This window comes from Ipomoea nil, unplaced genomic scaffold (assembly GCF_001879475.1).
Source record: "Ipomoea nil cultivar Tokyo-kokei standard unplaced genomic scaffold, Asagao_1.1 scaffold0642, whole genome shotgun sequence".
In the NCBI taxonomy this organism is placed as follows: Eukaryota; Viridiplantae; Streptophyta; class Magnoliopsida; order Solanales; family Convolvulaceae; genus Ipomoea; species Ipomoea nil.
The window spans coordinates 3756679-3776826 of record NW_017617070.1 but is presented as its reverse complement, the minus strand read 5'-3'; the positions used below and the strand labels follow the sequence as shown (position 1 = coordinate 3776826).

The 20148-nt window shown below is 36.9% G+C and overlaps 3 protein-coding genes across 3 annotated transcripts; 1 reads left to right on the top strand and 2 right to left on the bottom strand.

The window, feature by feature from the left end:
* The first annotated feature begins 2396 nt into the window (after positions 1-2396).
* LOC109174445 (ribonucleases P/MRP protein subunit POP1-like) lies at positions 2397-5061 on the top strand. The gene is made up of 3 exons (XM_019323682.1): positions 2397-2614; positions 2997-3105; positions 4912-5061. Exons 1-3 carry the CDS (start codon positions 2469-2471, stop codon positions 5059-5061), a joined length of 405 nt encoding a protein of 134 aa, XP_019179227.1. The 5' UTR covers positions 2397-2468.
* Positions 5062-5214: 153 nt separating this feature from the next.
* LOC109174444 lies at positions 5215-16401 on the bottom strand. Its single transcript, XM_019323681.1, has 7 exons — positions 16390-16401; positions 15597-16224; positions 15282-15414; positions 7555-7665; positions 6683-6825; positions 6187-6412; positions 5215-5305 (listed from the first exon to the last, which is right to left on the bottom strand). Exons 2-7 carry the CDS (start codon positions 15694-15696, stop codon positions 5215-5217), a joined length of 804 nt encoding a protein of 267 aa, XP_019179226.1. The 5' UTR covers positions 15697-16224; positions 16390-16401.
* On the bottom strand, positions 15952-18380 carry LOC109174443 (protein NRDE2 homolog). The gene is made up of 3 exons (XM_019323679.1): positions 17862-18380; positions 17677-17772; positions 15952-16224 (listed from the first exon to the last, which is right to left on the bottom strand). Exons 1-3 carry the CDS (start codon positions 18378-18380, stop codon positions 15952-15954), a joined length of 888 nt encoding a protein of 295 aa, XP_019179224.1.
* Positions 18381-20148: the final 1768 nt, after the last annotated feature.

Below are 20148 nucleotides of genomic sequence, written 5' to 3'. Positions count from 1 at the left end.
CAACTCATATATTATTTTATAAATATTTAAAATTAATTATTTTTACCATCAATATATTATATTAGTATGTCTAAAATAAATACATAAATATTTGCTTACAATGACATTTGAATACCTAACTTCTTACATAGACAAAACATGTACTCAATACCACTTTAACACTATCTAATCTTGTAAATTCATTGTACCATTATAAAATGAAATTTGTAGAAAATTTTAGATGTAATAAAAGTTTTCATAAAATTTAGAACAAATTGATAAGTAAAAAATTTTAAATTTTAATTAATAAAAAATTAATAATTATGATAAATATGCAACATTTTAATTTGTTATGATCTATAATATTTTAATAATTGACATTTTTACATTTTGTACTAAAATGCATATTACTTATTAGTTTATCAAAAAATATTAACATTAATAAAAATTTATTTATGCATTGATAATGTTAATTTATTTTATTTGAATAAATTAAGTTATGTGTATTTTAATATAAATTTAAACAATTTATTTGTTAAAAAAATCTAAATAAATTAAAATATTAAAATTTTATTTTATTTTTATTTTTAATTTTATCAATATAGATTAAATTATTTACTGTATCAATGTATTATTTTTCGTATTAAACTTCTTAATACAACTATGAATTGAAGATCAAACCAAGCTAGAGGATTGAAGATCAAACCAAGCTAGAGGATTGAAGATCAAATCAAGCTAGTGGATTGGAGATAAAATCAAGCTAGAGAATTGAAGATCAAATTAAATCAAGATAAAGGATTGAAGATCAAACAAAACTAAAGGATTGAGCAACAAAGTTCTTCATTGAAGAACAAGCCGCATTCCGGAGGCCCTTTAGCCAAATTTTCAAGTCAAGTAAACCAAGTGGAGAATCGGAGGACTTCTTGATAGAGATCTTGTACCCGTGCACAATTTTGCAATTTGAATATATTCTGTACAACTTTTTCTTATTCACAATACAATTATGAATATAAAGTTTTGTAATTGTGAATATAGAGTTTAAAAAGTTTGAATATAGAGTTTTGTAAATTTAAAAAAAAAAAAAAAAAACCATCTTAATACAACTACAGTTTTTTACACATCACATTTTGTAATGGTATTTAAACATTGTTTACAATGGAATAACAAATAAGAGTATGATAGAGTGTAGTGGGTGTATTCTTTATGCAAAAAGTTAGAGTGTACAAATCTCATTGTAAGCATGTATATATGTTTTTTTTTTTTTTTTTTTTTTTTTTTACATATTAATGTAATATATTGGTGGAAAAATAGTTAATTTTAAATATTTATAAAATAATATATGAGTTCACATGTAAGTATGATGACATGGCAGAGATGTTATCGTCAAATTGAAAAAAAAAAATTGTTTTACTTTTTAAAGTACATGGAATAAATTGAACAAAATTAAGGTAGAATAACTAAATTGAACAAAACACTATAATACAATGACCTCATAATTACTTTGACCAGATTTATTGTATATTAGTCAGGTTTTTATGCAAGATTCATCGAAAGGTTTAACGTTGTTGTTTATGTGGCCGTTTCAATCTAATTGTCTTCCCTATTCTTCAATATCTTAAAGTTTGAACTTCAAATTTCATAGCCCTTCATTATTTTTGCTGTGAGATGATAAATGAGGTAACCTCAAGATATGTACTGGTCTCTAGACTCCAAATATTTATACACTAACAACAACAATGTCAAATTTATACATCATTTTTTTGTCTTTAGGATTCAGATCCTGCACCTAGCTGATATAACACAATAAAACTTATTTAAGTTATTTGACTACTTGAGTTGTGCCCGAAGCAAACTCTTCAATGTTACAAGCGCTATAAGTAATGGTCCAGATTAGATCACATGTTCTCATCTAGAAAGTGGTGCTCATGGGAGTCAAACCCTATATATATATATATATATATATATATATATATATATATATATATATATATATATATATATATATATATATATAGGTCTGGTTCCTAATATCATAATGTTTCGAAATAAATATAGTGAAAAATTAAAAAAATTACACTTTTAGTCTTCATTATATGGTGAATGTTAGTTATATATATCAATACAATGTCTTCTAGTAAAAAGTGAAGACTAATATTAACGTCTATCACGATTAACCAATGGTTAAGGATTTTAGTAAAAATTAAAAAAAGAAAAAAAAAAGTACAAGATCAATTTTATAATTATTAAAAAATTTTAAGAGTGAGATTCATTTTATAATTATTACAAATTTAAAAATCTAGTAATGATAAGGTCAAAACCCTTGATTTCTCAAGATGCATGGAGAGTGTGAATGTGTTTGCACTATTCAGTCTTCATAGAGTAGGTGTTCTCATATAAATCGTGTGTGTGTGTGTGACTCATCTGAGTGCATGGATTTGTGGCATGTTGACAAAGAATTAAGTCCTCCTGTAGAGTAAAGTGTTCTTTGCATGGAGAGACACAATCAGCGAATGGATTTGTTTCGGATTCGTGATAGAATTTCTGGGGAATCAAATACTCCAAATAGTATGCAGTTTCCAAGATCATGTCCACTTCTGCTAATAAAAAATTACGGGCAGAAATCTTCTATCAAAAGGTGAATTTCCTTTAATTGGTGATCGAGTATAATACTATGATCGGTAGTATGTAATATGCAATTATGCACAACACATCTTTTAGTTTGATGCAAGTGTTTATATTCATGTTTGCACACTTTTAATTCTTCTCATATGATGCTAGATTCCGTTATTCCTAATATTTTATCTTCAAGTTTTTGTTCAACTAATTTCTCAATTCTTGTGAATTTAATTCTCAACAAATAGCAAATGGTGTTTGTGATCCTTTTTTGGGTTCTTAGCTTATTGATTTTGATTTTGATTTAAATCATAATTTACCAAAGAACTTGAAAGGACGGTCAATCGTTTTTCTTTAAAGTTCGAACTGTTCAAATACATAATAGTCCTTAAAAATTCTCGTATGTGGTCTATCCTTCTACCACTAAGTTGGGTCAAGGTCTTTTGGATTAGTCTCATCACCAATGGTGCTCATGCAATTGGTCTCAGAGAGAAGCAATGGATTGCATGTGAAGTAAGTACACAATTTTCTTTGCCAATGATTTTACAAATTCTTTGATATGTTTTAATAGTTTGACTACACGTTACGGGGCTATGACTAATAGAAGAAGAAGAAGATGGTTTACCTATTGGGGCTGATGATAGTATGAGAGAGAAGAAGTTGGAGGAAGGAAGAAACTTCCTTTTGATTTTATTCAATTTTCAACTTACCAAGACAATATAATATTCTCCCTATATATAGGAGTTAAAAGCTTAAGACATAAGGAAATAATATATATTCTAAAATATGGTTACTTAAAGTAAAAAAATGCAACTACTAATAAACTAGGAAATAATATAACTAAATTTATTTTAGCAGATTGGCAGGATCTGTATTGTATCATTACACTCTTCCTGGAGATCAAGCTTGTCCTCAAACTTGAAGCAGGTGACAATATTCAGGTTGATTCCATCACATACGTTCAGGCTTAATTCAAGAAAGTTCTCTGTGGATGCAAGCCAAGCAGGCAGTTTGTCACCATCCTCTAATGTCCACAACATTAAAAAAAAAAAAAAAAAGTGGCGGCATTTATGTCTGGGTAATGTATTTGCACCAACAACAGTAAGTGGTTTAATCATAGGGCCTCCTCCTCCAGGCAATATAAGGACAACATTCATAGATTGTGCAGCCTTAAGTAGTGATGCAACATCTGAAGGGTTTTAACCATTATCGAATATGGGCTGAGGGTTGCCTTTGTTGGTGGCTTTTTTTTAGGGCACTCGTGCTTTTGAAGGCAAGTGGTTTAATCATAGGGCCTCCTCCTCCAGGCAATATTAGGACAACATTCATAGACTGTGCAGCCTTAAGTAGTGATGCAACATCTGAAGGGTTTTAACCATTATCGAATCTGGACTGAGGGTTGCCTTTGTTGGTGGCTTTTTTTAGGGCACTCGTGCTTTTGAAGGTCCCAGTGCTCCTGGATTCTGTGACATCATTGCAGAGTCTTGTTGCTGACCCAGACGAGTATGGGATTGGGTACCAACAAATGAAGTCTCAACAGCAGCAGGAGGATTAGTAGGATTACCAGGTGGGATATTTTTGTTTGCCCCTGCTTGATTGGCAAGAGCAATGGCATGATTATGTGATGTGGTGGACAGAGCAAAGACCTTAGGCTACGGAGAAAAACGGGGGTGGTGATCCCCTATGTCTGTTGCAGTGGAGACCCATTCGGTTTGAGTAGCAATAACGGAGTCCTCTTCCTGGACAGGTTGTTTCCCTTGGTTGGTGAGTAGCTGTTGGACTAGTTTCTCCAATCTAGCAAGAGCAATTGCCTGGGTGTGACAGGATGTGGATAAGGAAGCAACAGTAGCGGACAAATTGTCAATTTTTTTGTGATGCAATTCCAAGGCTTTGACAGATTTCTATAAAGCTTTGATGGCGGATTCGACGTTCAATTCAGTACCCATGACGCCAGCAACGGGAACCAGATGATATGTTTCAGTAGCTTGACTACATGTCACGGGTCTATATATGGCTAATAGAAACCATGGGGGCTGATGATAGTATGAGAGAGTTGGAGGAAGAAATTAACTTCCTTTTGATTTTATTCAATTTTCAACTTACCAAGACAATATAATATTCTCCCTATATATAGGAGTTAAAAGCTTAAGACATAAGGAAATAATATATATTCTAAAATATGGTTACTTAAAGTTAAAAAGACAACTACTAATAAACTAGAAAATAAGATAACTAAATTGATTTTAGCATATTGGCAGCCCAGGATCTGTATTGTATCATTCTTGTGATATTCTTTTTAATTCCTCTTTCCCTTTGCAGGCTGAGTTGCCATACTTTCCTTCTGACTTTCCTGACTGCAATTCATATTCATATTCATATTCATGTTTTATGAAAATGGAAGCAGATGCTGCTGATGAAAAGGTGGAGAGAAATCCTCCTTCCATGAGACCCTTTGGATCGGAGTTCTAATTCTACCTCCATGGAACAGTGTTCACCTTGCTCTTGATAAAAGATCATTTGTGGAAAGAAATTATCAAGTGCAATGTAAAGACTTGAATGCAAAAGAAAGGACAAAAAATAGCCCAGACGCAGATGCTCATTGTCATATTCCGTTTGTGGGGTTTATAGCAAGGACATCCTACAGATCAGTGCAATACCACCTCTACTTATCTCGAATGACAATGCAAATAGCCAATTAATAACAGATGGTTTCCTAGAAGTTTAAACAGAGAAGATCATGAAGAGTAAGAAGTTATGAGATTGATCTACGCTACACTATAAAGGTATACAGGCCATTCTTGACTGACAGTCTAAAATATGTCAGATTACCTAAACGTGGCATTCATTTATTATCAGAATAGATTAGATGATTAATAAGCAACTTGAAAAAGTAAACAGGTGAACAAGTCTACAGCAAATGATCCATTTAAGTTGTAGAAAACTAAAAAAGGAAGAAGCTATTCTATGTTGAACACTGACCTTGTTTCTATTCTCTCTGTTTCTGTGTGTTTATACAAGCATGAGACTGATCTATATATACAAGGTAGATGGTGATTTTAAATGCCACAACTGAAGATGTTTGGATACTCTCATACCAAATTAAAGTGGAGCTGGAAAACCACTTTCAATTCCCTCACACTATAGGATCGGAGTAATTATATTACTCGTTAGAGTAAACAAGAGAGAGAGAAATGAAGAAAAGTTTCGGTGAGGCTGTCTGGGAGGGAAATGAGGTTAACATGATCAAAAGCAGGAGCAATCAACTATTCAATTCATGGTAGAGTCAGGTGCACCGACTCTGACCTATTATATGTTCTAATGGACTGGGGCTGGAACTTGTATAACAATTAAACCAATAGTTCAGATTTGCAAATGGCCTGGAGGCCAAGGACAACACTTTTTTCATACAAATCTTCCATAAGGCCTTTTACAAGTGTTACGTAACTTGAGAGATGTAAGATTGTGATAATTGATATAGATCCAGAGTCAACTAATAAAAATATGCCAAATATTTCATGCATAGCAACATTCATCAAATATAGATCATGGAATAATGAAGTTTCCATGATCTGCAGACATAGCATAAGGACTTACTTTTTGCAGTATTCATCAAATACCAGCCTTAGCTTATTTGGCGAAGTGTAAAGATGGCTGATTTGAACTAATGCACTGTAAAGTTTTGGACTGACAGGGTACATCTGCAGCTCGTTCAATATAGACTGCCACACTTTTGATAGTTTTACTTGTCTGTGATGTTTAGAAAGCATGGCAACATAATAATTGAACAAAGCTTCTACATGATAGCTGTTCCTTCTTCTTTCTGCAGAAATGCGTTATTAGAATAGTGATACAGAACAAAAGTCAACAGTAGGAGATGCATTCAAACATTATTGGTAAAGCACAAGGGGAACACTATATGATAAGATAAAAATGCCAATGCTCGTTATTGGTAATACAAGAAATTAAAGGACCAAATAGAAATGACTTTATTGAACGTACGGTTTTGTCATGGACGACTCCATTGTTAGGGTTAAAAATATATGCAGTAGAAATTTATGGTTAGAAATATATACAGTGCAATATTAATTACCGGGAAGAACCATTGAAAATGCCTGGTCAAAAAATTCAGCACTGGCCGTCCATCCAATACTAATTTCCTCAAAACAATATAATGCGGCTGAACATACAAGAGCAACTGACTGGTCATCTATCACACCATGTGTCCAGGTTGAACTGCATGGTTGACATTTGTAAGGACTGTATTTCAGGCAAGATCAAATAAAAAATTCACTAATAATATAGTAATACCTATAATTATTAATAATGAATTGAACTTAGATTTTTATTTTTGAAACATAACTTATGTATTTCACACCACTTCCCAGGCAAGATAAAATGATTCTGGACTACCATGAGAACTCTACTTCAGCATACCAGAGATATAACAGACTCGTTTCTCCGAATGATTAAAAAACACAAATAGGCCGGGAATCATCATCTAAAGGAAAAATGTCACTCTAAAGGCAATACATATGATTAAGATATATCACCGACACCCAATAATGAAATCTGAATGGGGATCTTCTTAGGAAGGCGGAAGAACATTTAATTTACTGAATGCTTGCAGCCTGGTTAGCCATTTTGTTTTCAAAATCATCTTCATTTTTTAATTTTTATGAACTTATAACATTATCTAATTTATCCTGTAATGACCAAAACATGGCTTGCAGGTTTAATTGTGCTGTCCAATGAATGGTCTTCAGAAATGCTAAGTTCACTATTCTGTGTTCTTTAACATTCCAGGGAAATGTTTAATTTTTGTTGTATATGTTGTCAACGTTGTCATAACAGGTGATGATATGGTTGGGATTCATGAACTTAAGCAGCTTGTACAAGCAATCACATGCGTATAGCATAAACCATGTCAAATTTAAGTACTAAAAACTAAAGTTAGGAGCATACCACAGGAAGTCCTTCAATGGATGACAATGCCATGTCAAAAATCTTTCTAGCATGATCAATATTCCCAAACACTGCCTCTCTCTGTGCATAGACTCCACATAGCAATATATCCTATAGTAAATATATAAATAAAATAAGGAAAAATCAAATGGAAAGTGTTTATGTGCCCAAGCATTAACCTGTCCACAAAATCATTACCAGGAAAGACGAAAATGAAAGGAAAATAAAATATCATCTTAAAGAGGGATGAGCTAGTGTGGCATCATAAACCAGTGACAGAGTACTTGCTTCGAATAGGTTATCAATAATAGCTTTCTATAAGTACTGTAATAGCATAGTGTATAAGAAAAGTCCAGAGACCTTCATTTAGTTTCTAAATTACACTGCAACAGTAAACGCTGAAGGTCGTTAAACATAGTGACAGTCAACCTTTCAAATAGCAACATGGAACTGTAATTGTAATCATCATCTAATCACAGCTGGAGCAGAATAGTAAGGATTTAATAACAATACTTGTTTGTTTGTTTCACATAATTTTATGAACTCCAACAATACAAGGAAAAACTCATTAAATCCACATGTTTCCTTATAGTGATTCTATTCCTCATCAAGAGTGATAATATTTGGTATTTAATGAGGGGTAAGACACAAGTCACAACACTTGACTTCTGAAGAAAGCAAAGCTAAGCAGTGCCATCAACGGCATAGAAAACAAGCATCATAGACACTTAGAACCTATATAATTCTTGATGTAACTTATTTTTCCCACATAAGCACAAATGAAAGATGTAGAACAAAAAAATGTATAAACATTTATGTCAAAGCATAAAGCATTCATACTCCCCCATCCTGTTTAGATATCCATGTTCTCTTTTTTAGGTCCTGCTAGAACTATGCCCACTTTCCAGTATAAGTAATCTTTAAGTATGCTTTTATTGCTTTGTTCAAATTAAAAGATGGAAAAGAAAATCCACACACACACACACTGAAAGTGTTATGGAATATAAATATTTTACTATAGACATTGCTTACTTTATCCCCATATCTATCCTTACATATTTAGTATTTTAGTTCTCTCTCAATTCCAACAGGATAGTTCCTTCTGCAATTTATGCATTCTTATCCCTCTGAAGTGCATCTGGAACAATTAATTGTTAATTTAGGGTTTTTTTGGGCTAAAAATTTCTATAGAATCCATAATATACAATTTTTACCAAACATGCAGAAGTGGTTTATTTAATCCATAATCTCATCATTTTGCTTAAAGAAGCTGTTGAACTCCAAAGTGAAGTGTGTATATTATACTAATACAATGCAGAGAACAGAGAAGGCCTCTGCTTATATACAAGCCAATGGAAACTCCTAACCACTCATTTCAAATTTCAAATGGGTAGTTAGGAGAATCCCTCTAACAACCTACTAACACTCCCCCTCAAGTTGGAGCATAAATATCAAACATGCCCAACTTGTTACATATATATGAAACCCGATTCTTACACAACCCTTTCGTGAATATGTCAGCCAGTTGATCACCGCTCCGAACATGTGTAAGTGATATTAGCCCTTGCTCCACTTTTTCCCGTATAAAATGGGAGTCCATTTCAATATGCTTCGTCGGTTCGTCCGCTCGTGAAAGACCGGATTATTTGCGATGTGTATAGCAGCACAGTTATCACACCACAAATCCACCGGTAACTTCACTTCAACACCCACTTCTTTTAGAATGTTACGCACCCAGACTATTTCGCTCGCCACATGAGCCATAGCCCGGTATTCTGATTCAGCACTCGAGCGCGACACCACATTCTGCTTCTTACTCTTCCACGAGACCAAGTTGCCTCCTACAAACACACAATAACCTGTCATAGACTTCCTGTCACCTGGTGAACCAGCCCAGTCTGCATCGGAGAACGCCTCAACACGCATGTACCCGTGGTCAGCATAAAGAATCCTTTTTCCAAGAGCACCTTTCAAATATTTCACAATCCGAACCGCCGCTTCCCAATGAGTCTGGGTCGGTGCACTCATGAACTGACTAACCACACTCACTGGAAACGCAATATCTGGACGGGGTGATTGTGAGATAATTCAGTTTTCCCACTAACCTCCTGTATCTCTCTGGATCTTCAAACGGCTCCCCTTCTCCTGCCAATAACTTCACACCTTGATCCATGGGCGTATCACACGGTTTTGACCCAAGCAGCCCCGTGTCCCCGAGCAAGTCCAACACATATTTCCTCTGTGAGAGGAATATGCCCTTAGAGCGTGCAACTTCAATTCCCAGGAAGTACTTCAACACTCCCAGATCTTTAGTATGAAATTCAGAGCCGAGAAAGGACTTGAGTGCCTCGATCCCTATCACTGCCTGTAATTACAATATCATCTACGTATACTATCAACAAAACACACCCACAGTTAGTATGTTTGTAAAAGACAGTATGATCATATGCACTTCTCCGCATTCCAAACTCAACAACCGCCCAAACCACGCACGCGGAGACTGCTTCAGCCCATATAACGACTTCTTCAGCTTGCACACCTTCCCAGACTCCCCCTGAGCAACAAACCCCGGTGGTTGCTCCATATAAACTTCCTCACGCAAGTAGCCATGTAAGAAAGCATTCTTCACATCAAGCTGATGCAAGGGTCAATGACTCGAGGTTGCCAAAGAGATAAATATACGCACAAATGTTAACTTGGCCACTGGAGAGAACGTCTCGGTATAATCTATACCATACGTCTGGGCGTACCCCTTGGCTACCAAGCGTGCTTTGAGCCTAGCCACAGACCCATCCGGGTTCATTTTCACCACATACACCCATTTACACCTAATAGCAACCTTACCAGGGGGAAGCTGCACCAGATCCCAAGTCTGGTTCTCCTCTACCATCGCCTCCAACCGTCATGGGACATAGCCTGGCTCAAAGATTTGGGAACAGGAACAGACTCTAACTGGGACACAAAAGCACGTGAAGACGCCGATAAATTGGTATATGACACAAAGGACGGAATGGGACGAACACAACGACGCGTACCTTTCCGAACGGCGATAGGAACATCTTGGTCTGTCGACGAAGATTCTGGTAAGGGAGGATTTACTGGTGGAACCGGTGGGGCTGCAAGCGCATCAACTTCTCTGGGCCGCCTGTGATAAACCTGCGTAACAGGAGGCCTAGACTCCACTCCTACGGAGTTCGGGATAGTAACAACATATGTCAGAAACTCATCTGTCTCGGAACTACAACCAGACGAACTAGGGGGCTCCTCACTGAACAAAGTGTTCTCAAAGAACGAGACGTCTGCAGAAACCAAGTATCGCCCCAAATCCGGGGAGTAACATCGATACCCTTTTTGAGTACTCGAATATCCCAGGAAGATACATTTTAATGACTTAGGATCGAGTTTCCCTCTTTGAGGACGAACATCCTGGACAAAACACGTACACCCAAACACTTTAGGAGGAAGGGAGAACAACGGTTTGGACGGATAGATGAAATGACAAGGACTCTGACCCCAAGGACCCTTGTAGGTAGGCGGTTTATTAAGAAACACGCCGTATGAACAGCATCTGCCCAGTAAACTCTAGGGACTTTCATTTGAAACAACAAGGCCCTAGCAACCTCCAACAGATGACGGTTCTTACGTTCTGCCACACCGTTCTGTTGGGGAGTGCTGACACAAGACGACTGATGTACCATCCCATTCTGACTCATATAACTCGAGAAGGAACGAGAAAAATACTCAGTCCCATTATCACTCCGCAAAACCTGTATCGTTTTATTGAACTGAGTTTTGACCATCGCACAGAAATTACAAAAGATCCCAAACAACTCATCTCTAGATTTCATGAGATATAGCCAAGTGTGTCTAGAGAAATCATCAACAAACGTTACAAAATATTTAAACCCAGATTTCGACACTACTCGACACGGCCCCCATATATCTGAGTGAACTAATTGAAATAAAGACTCGACTCTATTATTGACTCTAGGAGGGTATGGTACCCGACAATGCTTAGCAAGCTCGCATGACTCACATTGCAAGCCAGACAGAGATTCTAACCCCGGACACAACTTCTTTAAGACAGACAAAGGCGGGTGACCATACCGGAAGTGCAACTGCAGCGGAGACATATTTCCCAACAAACCAACCGAAACACTTCCAGAATCTTTGGACAGCTGTTCTAACACGTAAAGCCCACCAACTTCCTTCCCTTTACCAATAATCGTCTTCGTCAACAGATCCTGAAACAGACAATATCCAGGGAAGAACATGACACAACAATTTAGGTCCCGGGTAATTTGACTAATTGACAATAAATTGAATGAGAACTTTGGGAGATATAACACAGAAGTGAGAGGAAATGACGAACTAACACTCACACTACCTTTACCTAAAATAGAGGTGGATGAACCATCTGCCAAGGTAACCGTAGGGCCATATTTAAAGGAACAATATTTGGAAAACATACTTAGATTACCTGACATGTGGTCACTGGCTCCAGAATCAATGACCCACTGTCGAGACGAGGAGGAAACACAAGCAATAGGATTACCTGTTTGAACAAAGGTAGCTGACGGAGACGGCAATGACCCTGGACTGGAGACTGCGAGGAAGACAGCTTTAACTGATTAAACAAAGCCATTTCTTCTTCAGTTATCACAACCGTCCCTTCCGGTCTCGACGCAGAATTAGCAAACCTCCTATGGTTGGAGAGCTGTGGGCATTGATTACGCAGATGGCCGGGATCACCACAATTATAGCAAGCCCTTTGCCCTCGACCTCCTCCGCGCCCTCTACCTCGTCCCCTGGACCGACCTCCTCGACTATTGGCACCATCAGTCCCACTATCTCCCTGTGAGAAGAAGACTTGTTTCTCCAACGTACTATCAGTACCAAGGTTCACTGACGCATTTTGAACCATAGAAAACACTTGGTCGAGCGAGTCTAATTCCTTATTCCCCAATAATTGTGATTTCAAAACATCATACTCCTTATCCAACCCAGAAATCCAACTAAAAATATGCAACTGATCACGTTGTTTTTTCATTTGATCCACTTTATCAGTAATCGGCATAGTAGCTGATACATGCTTGGGACCAGGATTTTAGGAAGTCTTATTTTATTATATTATATAATTTAGATATTAATAAATTACTAAATAGTTATTTAGAAACTAATAAATAGTTATTTAGAAATTACTAAGTAGTTACTTAACTTATTATTCTTAGTCTTCGAATTAATTTAGGTAGTTTAATTATTTAGAAATAAACTAGAAGATTTCAACAGATTACTTAGCTTATTTAGCCATTCTATGAGTTGTATTTTACCCTATAAAAAGGGAGTATTATTGAGAATAATGGAAGCAGAAATTGAATCCCAAAAAGGGTCTAAGGGAGTTTTGGGTCTCAAGCAAACCCAGTGTTTTCTTCTCTTTATTTTCCAACTGTTATTCTCTATTCAATTTTCCTTATGTTTTCTTGCCCGTGACGTGAGAACACAACAGCAGCACATAATGCCTCACTCACATTCTTGAAGTCATAATAGTAATCCCCGATGTCCCGCCCTTTTTGAGACGGTCGATGAACATCCTGGGATAACTGATATAACTTCCTCAAATTATTCGCCCCGCTAAACCACTTATTCACTAAATCCCACACGTCTTTTGCACTCTTACAATGCTGTAAAGATAGGATTATCTTCCTATCAATACAATTTATTATACGTGAAAACAGGGCGTCATCATCTTTCTGCCACGCTTGGGCTTCGGTAGGGTCTGCCGGACATGTTCCAGTTAAATGTCCAGCTTTACCCATACCCTTCAAGTTCACTTCAACTAAGAACTTCCATTCCCCAAAATTAGACCCATCAGGTGCCCACATCAAATCAACCAATTTAGATTGTGTTGACACCACGGTAACGGTCCTATTTTCTGCCATAATAAACACACAAAAAAGACCAACCTGGAAACACAGCTTCACTCCTATGCAGATTACAAACCCAGCCCAGGCAGCAAACTCACGCAGCAGAGGTGGCAGATCTGGAAAACAGCCCACGCGAAATCCCCTCAACACCAGACGGAGATATCACCACAGGAGCGTCGGGCGCACGGAGACGAACCCAGCCGCGTCGGCGGCGACCGGAGGCGAGGTCGGAGGACGGCGCACGCGCCGGCGCGTGGCGTCGGAGGCCCTGGAGTGCGGCGGCGCGTGAACCTTCCGGTGACTGGTCCATTCCTCCCGGCGGCGGCGCCTCCTTGTTCCGACCAAAGCCCACCACCCACAGGCCACATCTATGGCTCAGATACCATGTTGAACTCCAAAGTGAAGTGTGTATATTATACTGAGATAGATGAATACAATGCAGAGAACAGAGAAGGCCTCTGCTTATATACAAGCCAATGGAAACTCCTAACCACTCATTTCAAATTTCAAATGGGTAGTTAGGAGAATCCCTCTAACAACCTACTAACAGAAGCTTTACCAAATGGGCAACCCATAGCAACTGTTTTACAGCTTCTTAATATCTGCATATATTTTGGTAGTAACTTTTGGTACTTTTATCATGATTTTATCTTTCAATAGTTGGATTGCTTGACTAAAAACAAATTCATTACTCTGTATAAAATTATTAGTCACCTTTACAATATTAGCCAAAGTTGCAACTTTATCTAGTTATCAACAAGCTGGTTTTCTATTTGATATGGACCTGGTTTACGGTTACCCAAGTCATGTTCATTTTAGTCTTGCCCAAGTTGTTTTAAATTGCAACTATAGGCTGTAATTAGTGGCACAGTCAATGCAATTATTACTTTATGCATGAAGATGGTAAGGAGCAGCAGCTCTGCAGCAATGCAAGTAGACAGTTGAGTAGCAAAGATGTCCATTTGGCCCAGCTTGCTTGGAGCTTATCTGCTCCAAAATGCAAAAGCTAAATATAGAATGTTTTTTCACACCACATAAGAGGAGAAGTCCTCTTTTTCAAGAAGCTTCAAATTAAGGCTTAAAATTTTAAATAAACAAAATAAATAAAATTAAACCCTTTTTTATTAAGAAGCAACCACTGGCCACACTGCATATGGAAACTTATTTATGAGTGATTAAAAAAAGCTTGTTCAGCTCCTTCCATGTTTGATAGAGTCAGCAAATCAACAACCAAAACAATTGGCACAGTATTCACTCTATTTAGAACTATAACCTTTTTTTTTAATCTTGAGAAAGGTAAATTAAAACAAAAAACTTTTCTGTCAAATACAAGAGTACTTAAATAAGGTCATAGTAGGTCAGTAGAGGTGTGAGGAAAATTTGTACTAGTTCTCTTTTTAATAGCAGAATCATCTCATTGTATATGGGGGTGAGTGGATAATGCAATATTTCCTCTAAGATGCCTAGCTCCATCACTTCTTTCTTTCATGAAAATTGCACTTTCTTGAATGCATTTCCCTGTGTCCTTTCAGAGCATTCACACAACCCTTGTCATCAAAGAATGTTAATAATCACATGATTTCCCACAACAAAGATTCATTTACTTCCCCCTTTGAGATTTAAGACGTATGGAAACTTGAACCAAAAGCCATCTCCAACTATTAAACTGGTGCAATATTTAAGTCATATATGCATAAAACATAACAAGCTAACACAAATAAATCATGAAAAAAAAAAAAAAAAAAAAACTCCAAAACTGACACACATTGGAAACAATGATATCAAGTATGCAATAATATGTACCATTGAGCCATCCTCCCGCCATAGAAATCAATAAATTGGGATACCAGAGACAAGCGTGCTTCCTTAGAATATATTGAGAATAGGTAGTCACTGACATCCTCGTATCCTATTACTCTCAAAAGTTGGTCATCGTCTGCAGCATGATATGGTTCATAAGTTCATTGCCATTATAAGTGTCAGCTATATCACATTATCACAGCCATACTCCATTTGAAAAATTACTTTTGGGGAAAGATAATAGCAGAAAGGAATTATGAGGCTAGGCAGAGGAAATTTCCTTGAAATTCACAGTGAAACTAGGAAAGAGGTACTAACCACAACTTGCACGAACAGGCATCCACTGGTGTGAATCCCTTTCTACCTCTTTTTCTGACCACCTAGCCCGCCCATGTTCTTGTGTCTTTGACCTCACCATTCACTTCAGCAGCAGCAGCATCAATCCCAAGCATTTTCAACAAAGCTTCAGTATCATCCTTCTCATCAGCTTCTTGCATTTCAGCTCCATCCTCTAACTCCTCGAGAACTCCATCACTATCTATCACCTTTTCTGAAACTTCATTAAATTCTTTGATTTTCGATAATGGTTCTGACCAACCAGTCCAACCACCTTCATCAACATTACTCGAAGATTCCTCCTTCACTGCCTGTTGTCTCTGTTCTTCCTCCTTTTCTAACCACGTTGACCAGCCAAGTGCTCCATCTTCCCCAACTCTAGCACCATTGCTACTCCAAAAATGTTCAAAAGTCTTCGTTTACTGTTTTTGCTAAGAAGAAAAGGGGAGAACAAGCTATATTCAATCTCTGCTTGAAACAGGGCAGTAGCCAACTCTTTGTACCCCGCTTGCCACTCAAACCGACAGAGAGACATAAATATATCAACTAAACCAACTTCTAGTTTTACAATAGCTGGATCAAGAGAAACTGGCATAGCACCTTGGCAGACCTATACCAAAGAAAAACAATGGAGCCACAATAATAACATGAAAAGTTATAATATGACAAAAGTGAATGCTAAGTGATCTCAAGAGAAGGAAAAGTCAAATGTTTGCAAATCAAGATTCAGAATGACAATCACATAAGTTTACAAGAATACATCCAGAGTGAAAACCTGCCTGTGCTGCTTATGACATTACTTTGTTCAAAGTGTGGTTATTACAATAGAATATTCTTTAGATGATGGGAAAGACCAACAGTATTTGCCCTCAATAATACATAATCACTTCATGTAGCATCGTATTTTAATTGATAAAAGATAAAAGAAATTTAGGCTGTGTTTGGAAACCCGGAAAATGATTTCTGGAAATCATTTTCCGGGTTTTTGGTGTTTGGTTACACTTGGAAAACTCAACGGAAAACATTTTCCGTTGACTGGGGAAAATATGCCCAATTTGGCGGAAAATGACTTCCGCCAAATTTGGGCGGAAGTTTCTGGCGGATTTTTTTTTAGGGTGTGTTTGGAAATCATTTTCCGGGTTTTTGGTGTTTGGCTGTGCAAGGAAAATGGAAGTCAAAGGAAAATGCCACATAGTCAATGGAAAATGAGGTCTCTTTTCCGGAAAATGACTTCCCTTGTTTGGAGGGGAAGTCATTTTCCATTCTTTGTTCTCTCATCTTGTTGCCAGAAAATTTCCGCGACTTCACCAACACCTATTGCGCACTGTTCTCTAATCTTCGGATTTGGTTCTCCGATTTGTGGCAGTACATTTTTCGGCGAGCAGCTCTACTACTCTCTGGTGTCCGACCGGACACCAGAGAGCACCTGGTTTCTCGCCAGAAACCAGAGAGCAGTGCTCTCTGGTTTCCAGCCGGAAACCAGAGAGAGATTCTCTCTGGTTTCCGGCCGAAACCAGAGAGAGATTCTCTCTGGTTTCCGCCGTCTTTCTTCTTCTTTTTTTTAAAATTTTTTTTATAACTTTTTAATAGATAATAATATTATTTGATTTCAAAAACATAAATATTTTTATATTTTAAACAAAATAATTAATTATATAAACCGTTTAATTATATAATTCTACCCCATTTTTCAGAAAATGAACCAAACACACAAAAGACAGTTTTCCGCTTTGCAGCCAAACACGAGAAAGGAAAATGTTTTCAGGAAAATAACTCATTTTCTAGAAAACATTTTCCAGAAGTCATTTTCCTACTTTCCAACGGACCCTTAGTGATAACAGCCAGAGAAAGCAAACATCAAAAACATTAGACACAATGAAACCAAATGAGGTGACTAACTATAAATTAACAATATCTTTTATGATTATCTGTAGCTCAAAGATGAGAATGAAAGGAATTTCAAAAACCAAATCTCAAGAGCAAGAGAACTCAAATATATGCATATCAATATCAGAAAGATCACAAACACTGAGGTTATATGAATATGTCAAAGAGTTGAGACCTGCCTATGCTGCTTACTGCATGCACCAGATAAAGCTTGTATTGCATTTGCATAAATTTTTCTCATTTCAGACACCTTGAATCTTGAAAATTCACCCTGAACAAACCGCAAAAATTCTCTCCACAAAGTATAACTGTCAGAGTTTTGCAGAAGTATCCTTTCCCACCGAACCGACTTATCAAGACATCTATACTATCTCTGCTCTGGTAAGCATTCATAAGAGAGAGAAGCAGGTCTTCACTGTCTGGATTAAGTTCAGTAGCCTTCTCCAGAATACTAATCTTCTTTTCAAGTATTTGAAGAAAATCAGCAAAGTCCAACCAAATTTTCTCATCATGTGGTCGTTCTCTTGTCATCTTGTTGAACTCCTTTGTCTTGCAAAATATTTCATCTTCCCATGATTCCTCCACTACAGTAGCTCCTGAAACTGATTCACCTCCAGATCCTTCATCAATCAAAGGGATAAAATCAACAGAATCTTTCAACTGGGGCCTTGCATGAGAAAACATTCGAGTTTGCTTCAAGTTCTTATGACGCTCCATAGCGGCATATTTTGCAGACCAGTAGCGACCCTCAGCTCTGAGCTTGCTATCAAATGCATCAACATCACCGTCTGGATCAAAAATGCTATTATGGTTCCACCAGAAATAAGTAAGCTCAAATGTTTTCCTAGTGTTATGAAGTTTGTACCGAGCAACATCCATTCTGCACTATCACAAATTAAATTCCAAAGTTACATTTGCCAGTAGTTTACTATAACAAAGTAGATGGTAAAACATATTAGCCCAAACACTATTTGGTAACAGAAACAACCGAGACACTCTCTTTTATTTCATGAACAAGTTTAACCAAATGTCCAAGGAGAAAGTACAGTAAAGGAGGGAAAAAAGTAGCATTTGAAGAAACATGTGTTTTTTGCTATTTAAAAGTTTCTATATAACTAGAGCTAATTCCACTATTTCCTTGGTCTCAAATTTCAAACACAAGAAACCAAAATATAAAATGAAATCATATTCTATTTCTCTCCTTTCATCAGCTCCTCCGGACAGCAAAGGAACTCTACTTCAAACCAAGTAAGACCACAAACTCAATTTCACTTGAATGCTATAGTTAAGCTCATAAAACAACTGCAAACCATCCTTACTGACCATTCCACAAGCAAAAAACAGGGTGTAAGGTAAACAATTCGCCACAGTATCCATTCTACAGATGGCATAAGAGGTTGGAACAAAATAATTAACCAAATATGATTGAAATTGGATCAATTTGGCAATAAATAAGAATGTGATAAGCCAATGCCATAATCAAAATTAATTACAAAATTTAAATGGTGAAAAGACAAATACTTATATAGGCATCCAAAGGCCAAATTATCACGATCAGCAGCAGCAGAAGACGACGCCCAGCTTCCCACATCTGGTTTTCGTCAAGAAAATAGAGCATGCTCGTAAGGCTTACGCGCATCAGCGGAGCGTTCCCTCCTCCGCTTCCGCTTCTTCATCCGCCTTTTACTTCTGCTGTCCCTCTCTTCGTCCGAAGGAGAAGAAGAGTGGCCGCAGTCTGATGCGGAGGAGTCCAGAAACTCGTACTGTGTTCGCCCAGAAACCCTTGTCAACTTCTTCTTCTTCCTCCTCTTTGTCTTCACGGAGATGTTAGTCGTGAAGCTGGAGTTGCGAAGTCAATCCGGAACAGCGGCGGCGGCGGCAGAATTTGAGAATTGAGGGAGACTGAATTTTGATTTCTGTTCAAAATTTTGAATCTTATTTAAAGTTTTTAGTAGAGTTTTTTACACTTTTGATCACACAACTATGGTGTCACTAACAATTTTGATACACAACTTTTAAAACTTGTAAAATTGGTCCACGACTATGACTTTCTTAACAAATTTGGTCCATTCGGTGCATTTTTTGTTCAATTTTTGCTGGAAAATTTTACTCTGATTTTAACATGGGAGTAAATTTGCTAAAATGTGGAGTAAAATGACTTTTTTTACCCATGTTAAATTGTGGAGTAAAATTTTTCGGCAAAAATTGAACGAAAAATACACTGAAAGGACCAAATTTGCTAAGAAAGTCATAGTCGTGGACTAATTCTACAAGTTTTAAAAGTCATGGATCAAAGTTGTTAGTGACACCATAGTTGTGGGACCAAAAGCGCAAAAAACTCGTTTCTAGTATTTACACCGGTGAATGTATTTATTATAATATATTAAAAATATTTGAATCATTTATATAATTATTTAAATTGGACATCAAATATTATATAGTGCAATTAAATATATGATTTGGACAATCTGGATTAATGAATAAACCAAAACGGATATGTTAACTGACTCTCTCTCAGATATCTCTTTGCTGGCGGTGACCAATCGGTCACCGGAAGACCAAGATCTGTTGGAAAGAAGTATAAGGAGAGCTAAAAGAGGAAGAGTTTTGGTTGACTCTGCTTTTCAGCCTTCACTGGATTCAGGAT

What these genes read in the sequence shown, in the direction of transcription:
- LOC109174445 (XM_019323682.1), top strand. Translation starts at nt 2,469, where the DNA reads ATGGAGAGACACAATCAGCGAATGGATTTGTTTCGGATTCGTGATAGA. An exon ending in CAGAAATCTTCTATCAAAAG is followed by an intron (nt 2,615 to 2,996) that starts GTGAATTTCCTT and finishes AAATTCTCGTAT; the next exon opens with GTGGTCTATCCTTCTACCAC. An exon ending in AGCAATGGATTGCATGTGAA is followed by an intron (nt 3,106 to 4,911) that starts GTAAGTACACAA and finishes TTCCCTTTGCAG; the next exon opens with GCTGAGTTGCCATACTTTCC.
- LOC109174444 (XM_019323681.1), bottom strand. Translation starts at nt 15,696, where the DNA reads ATGGTGAGGTCAAAGACACAAGAACATGGGCGGGCTAGGTGGTCAGAA. An exon ending in ATTTTCAATGGTTCTTCCCG is followed by an intron (nt 6,413 to 6,682) that starts GTAATTAATATT and finishes GCATTTCTGCAG; the next exon opens with AAAGAAGAAGGAACAGCTAT. An exon ending in TTTGATGAATACTGCAAAAA is followed by an intron (nt 5,306 to 6,186) that starts GTAAGTCCTTAT and finishes TTAAACTTCTAG; the next exon opens with GAAACCATCTGTTATTAATT.
- LOC109174443 (XM_019323679.1), bottom strand. Translation starts at nt 18,380, where the DNA reads ATGGATGTTGCTCGGTACAAACTTCATAACACTAGGAAAACATTTGAG. An exon ending in AGAGCAGAGATAGTATAGAT is followed by an intron (nt 17,773 to 17,861) that starts GTCTTGATAAGT and finishes CGGTTTGTTCAG; the next exon opens with GGTGAATTTTCAAGATTCAA. An exon ending in GCAGTAAGCAGCATAGGCAG is followed by an intron (nt 16,225 to 17,676) that starts GTCTCAACTCTT and finishes TCTTTGGTATAG; the next exon opens with GTCTGCCAAGGTGCTATGCC.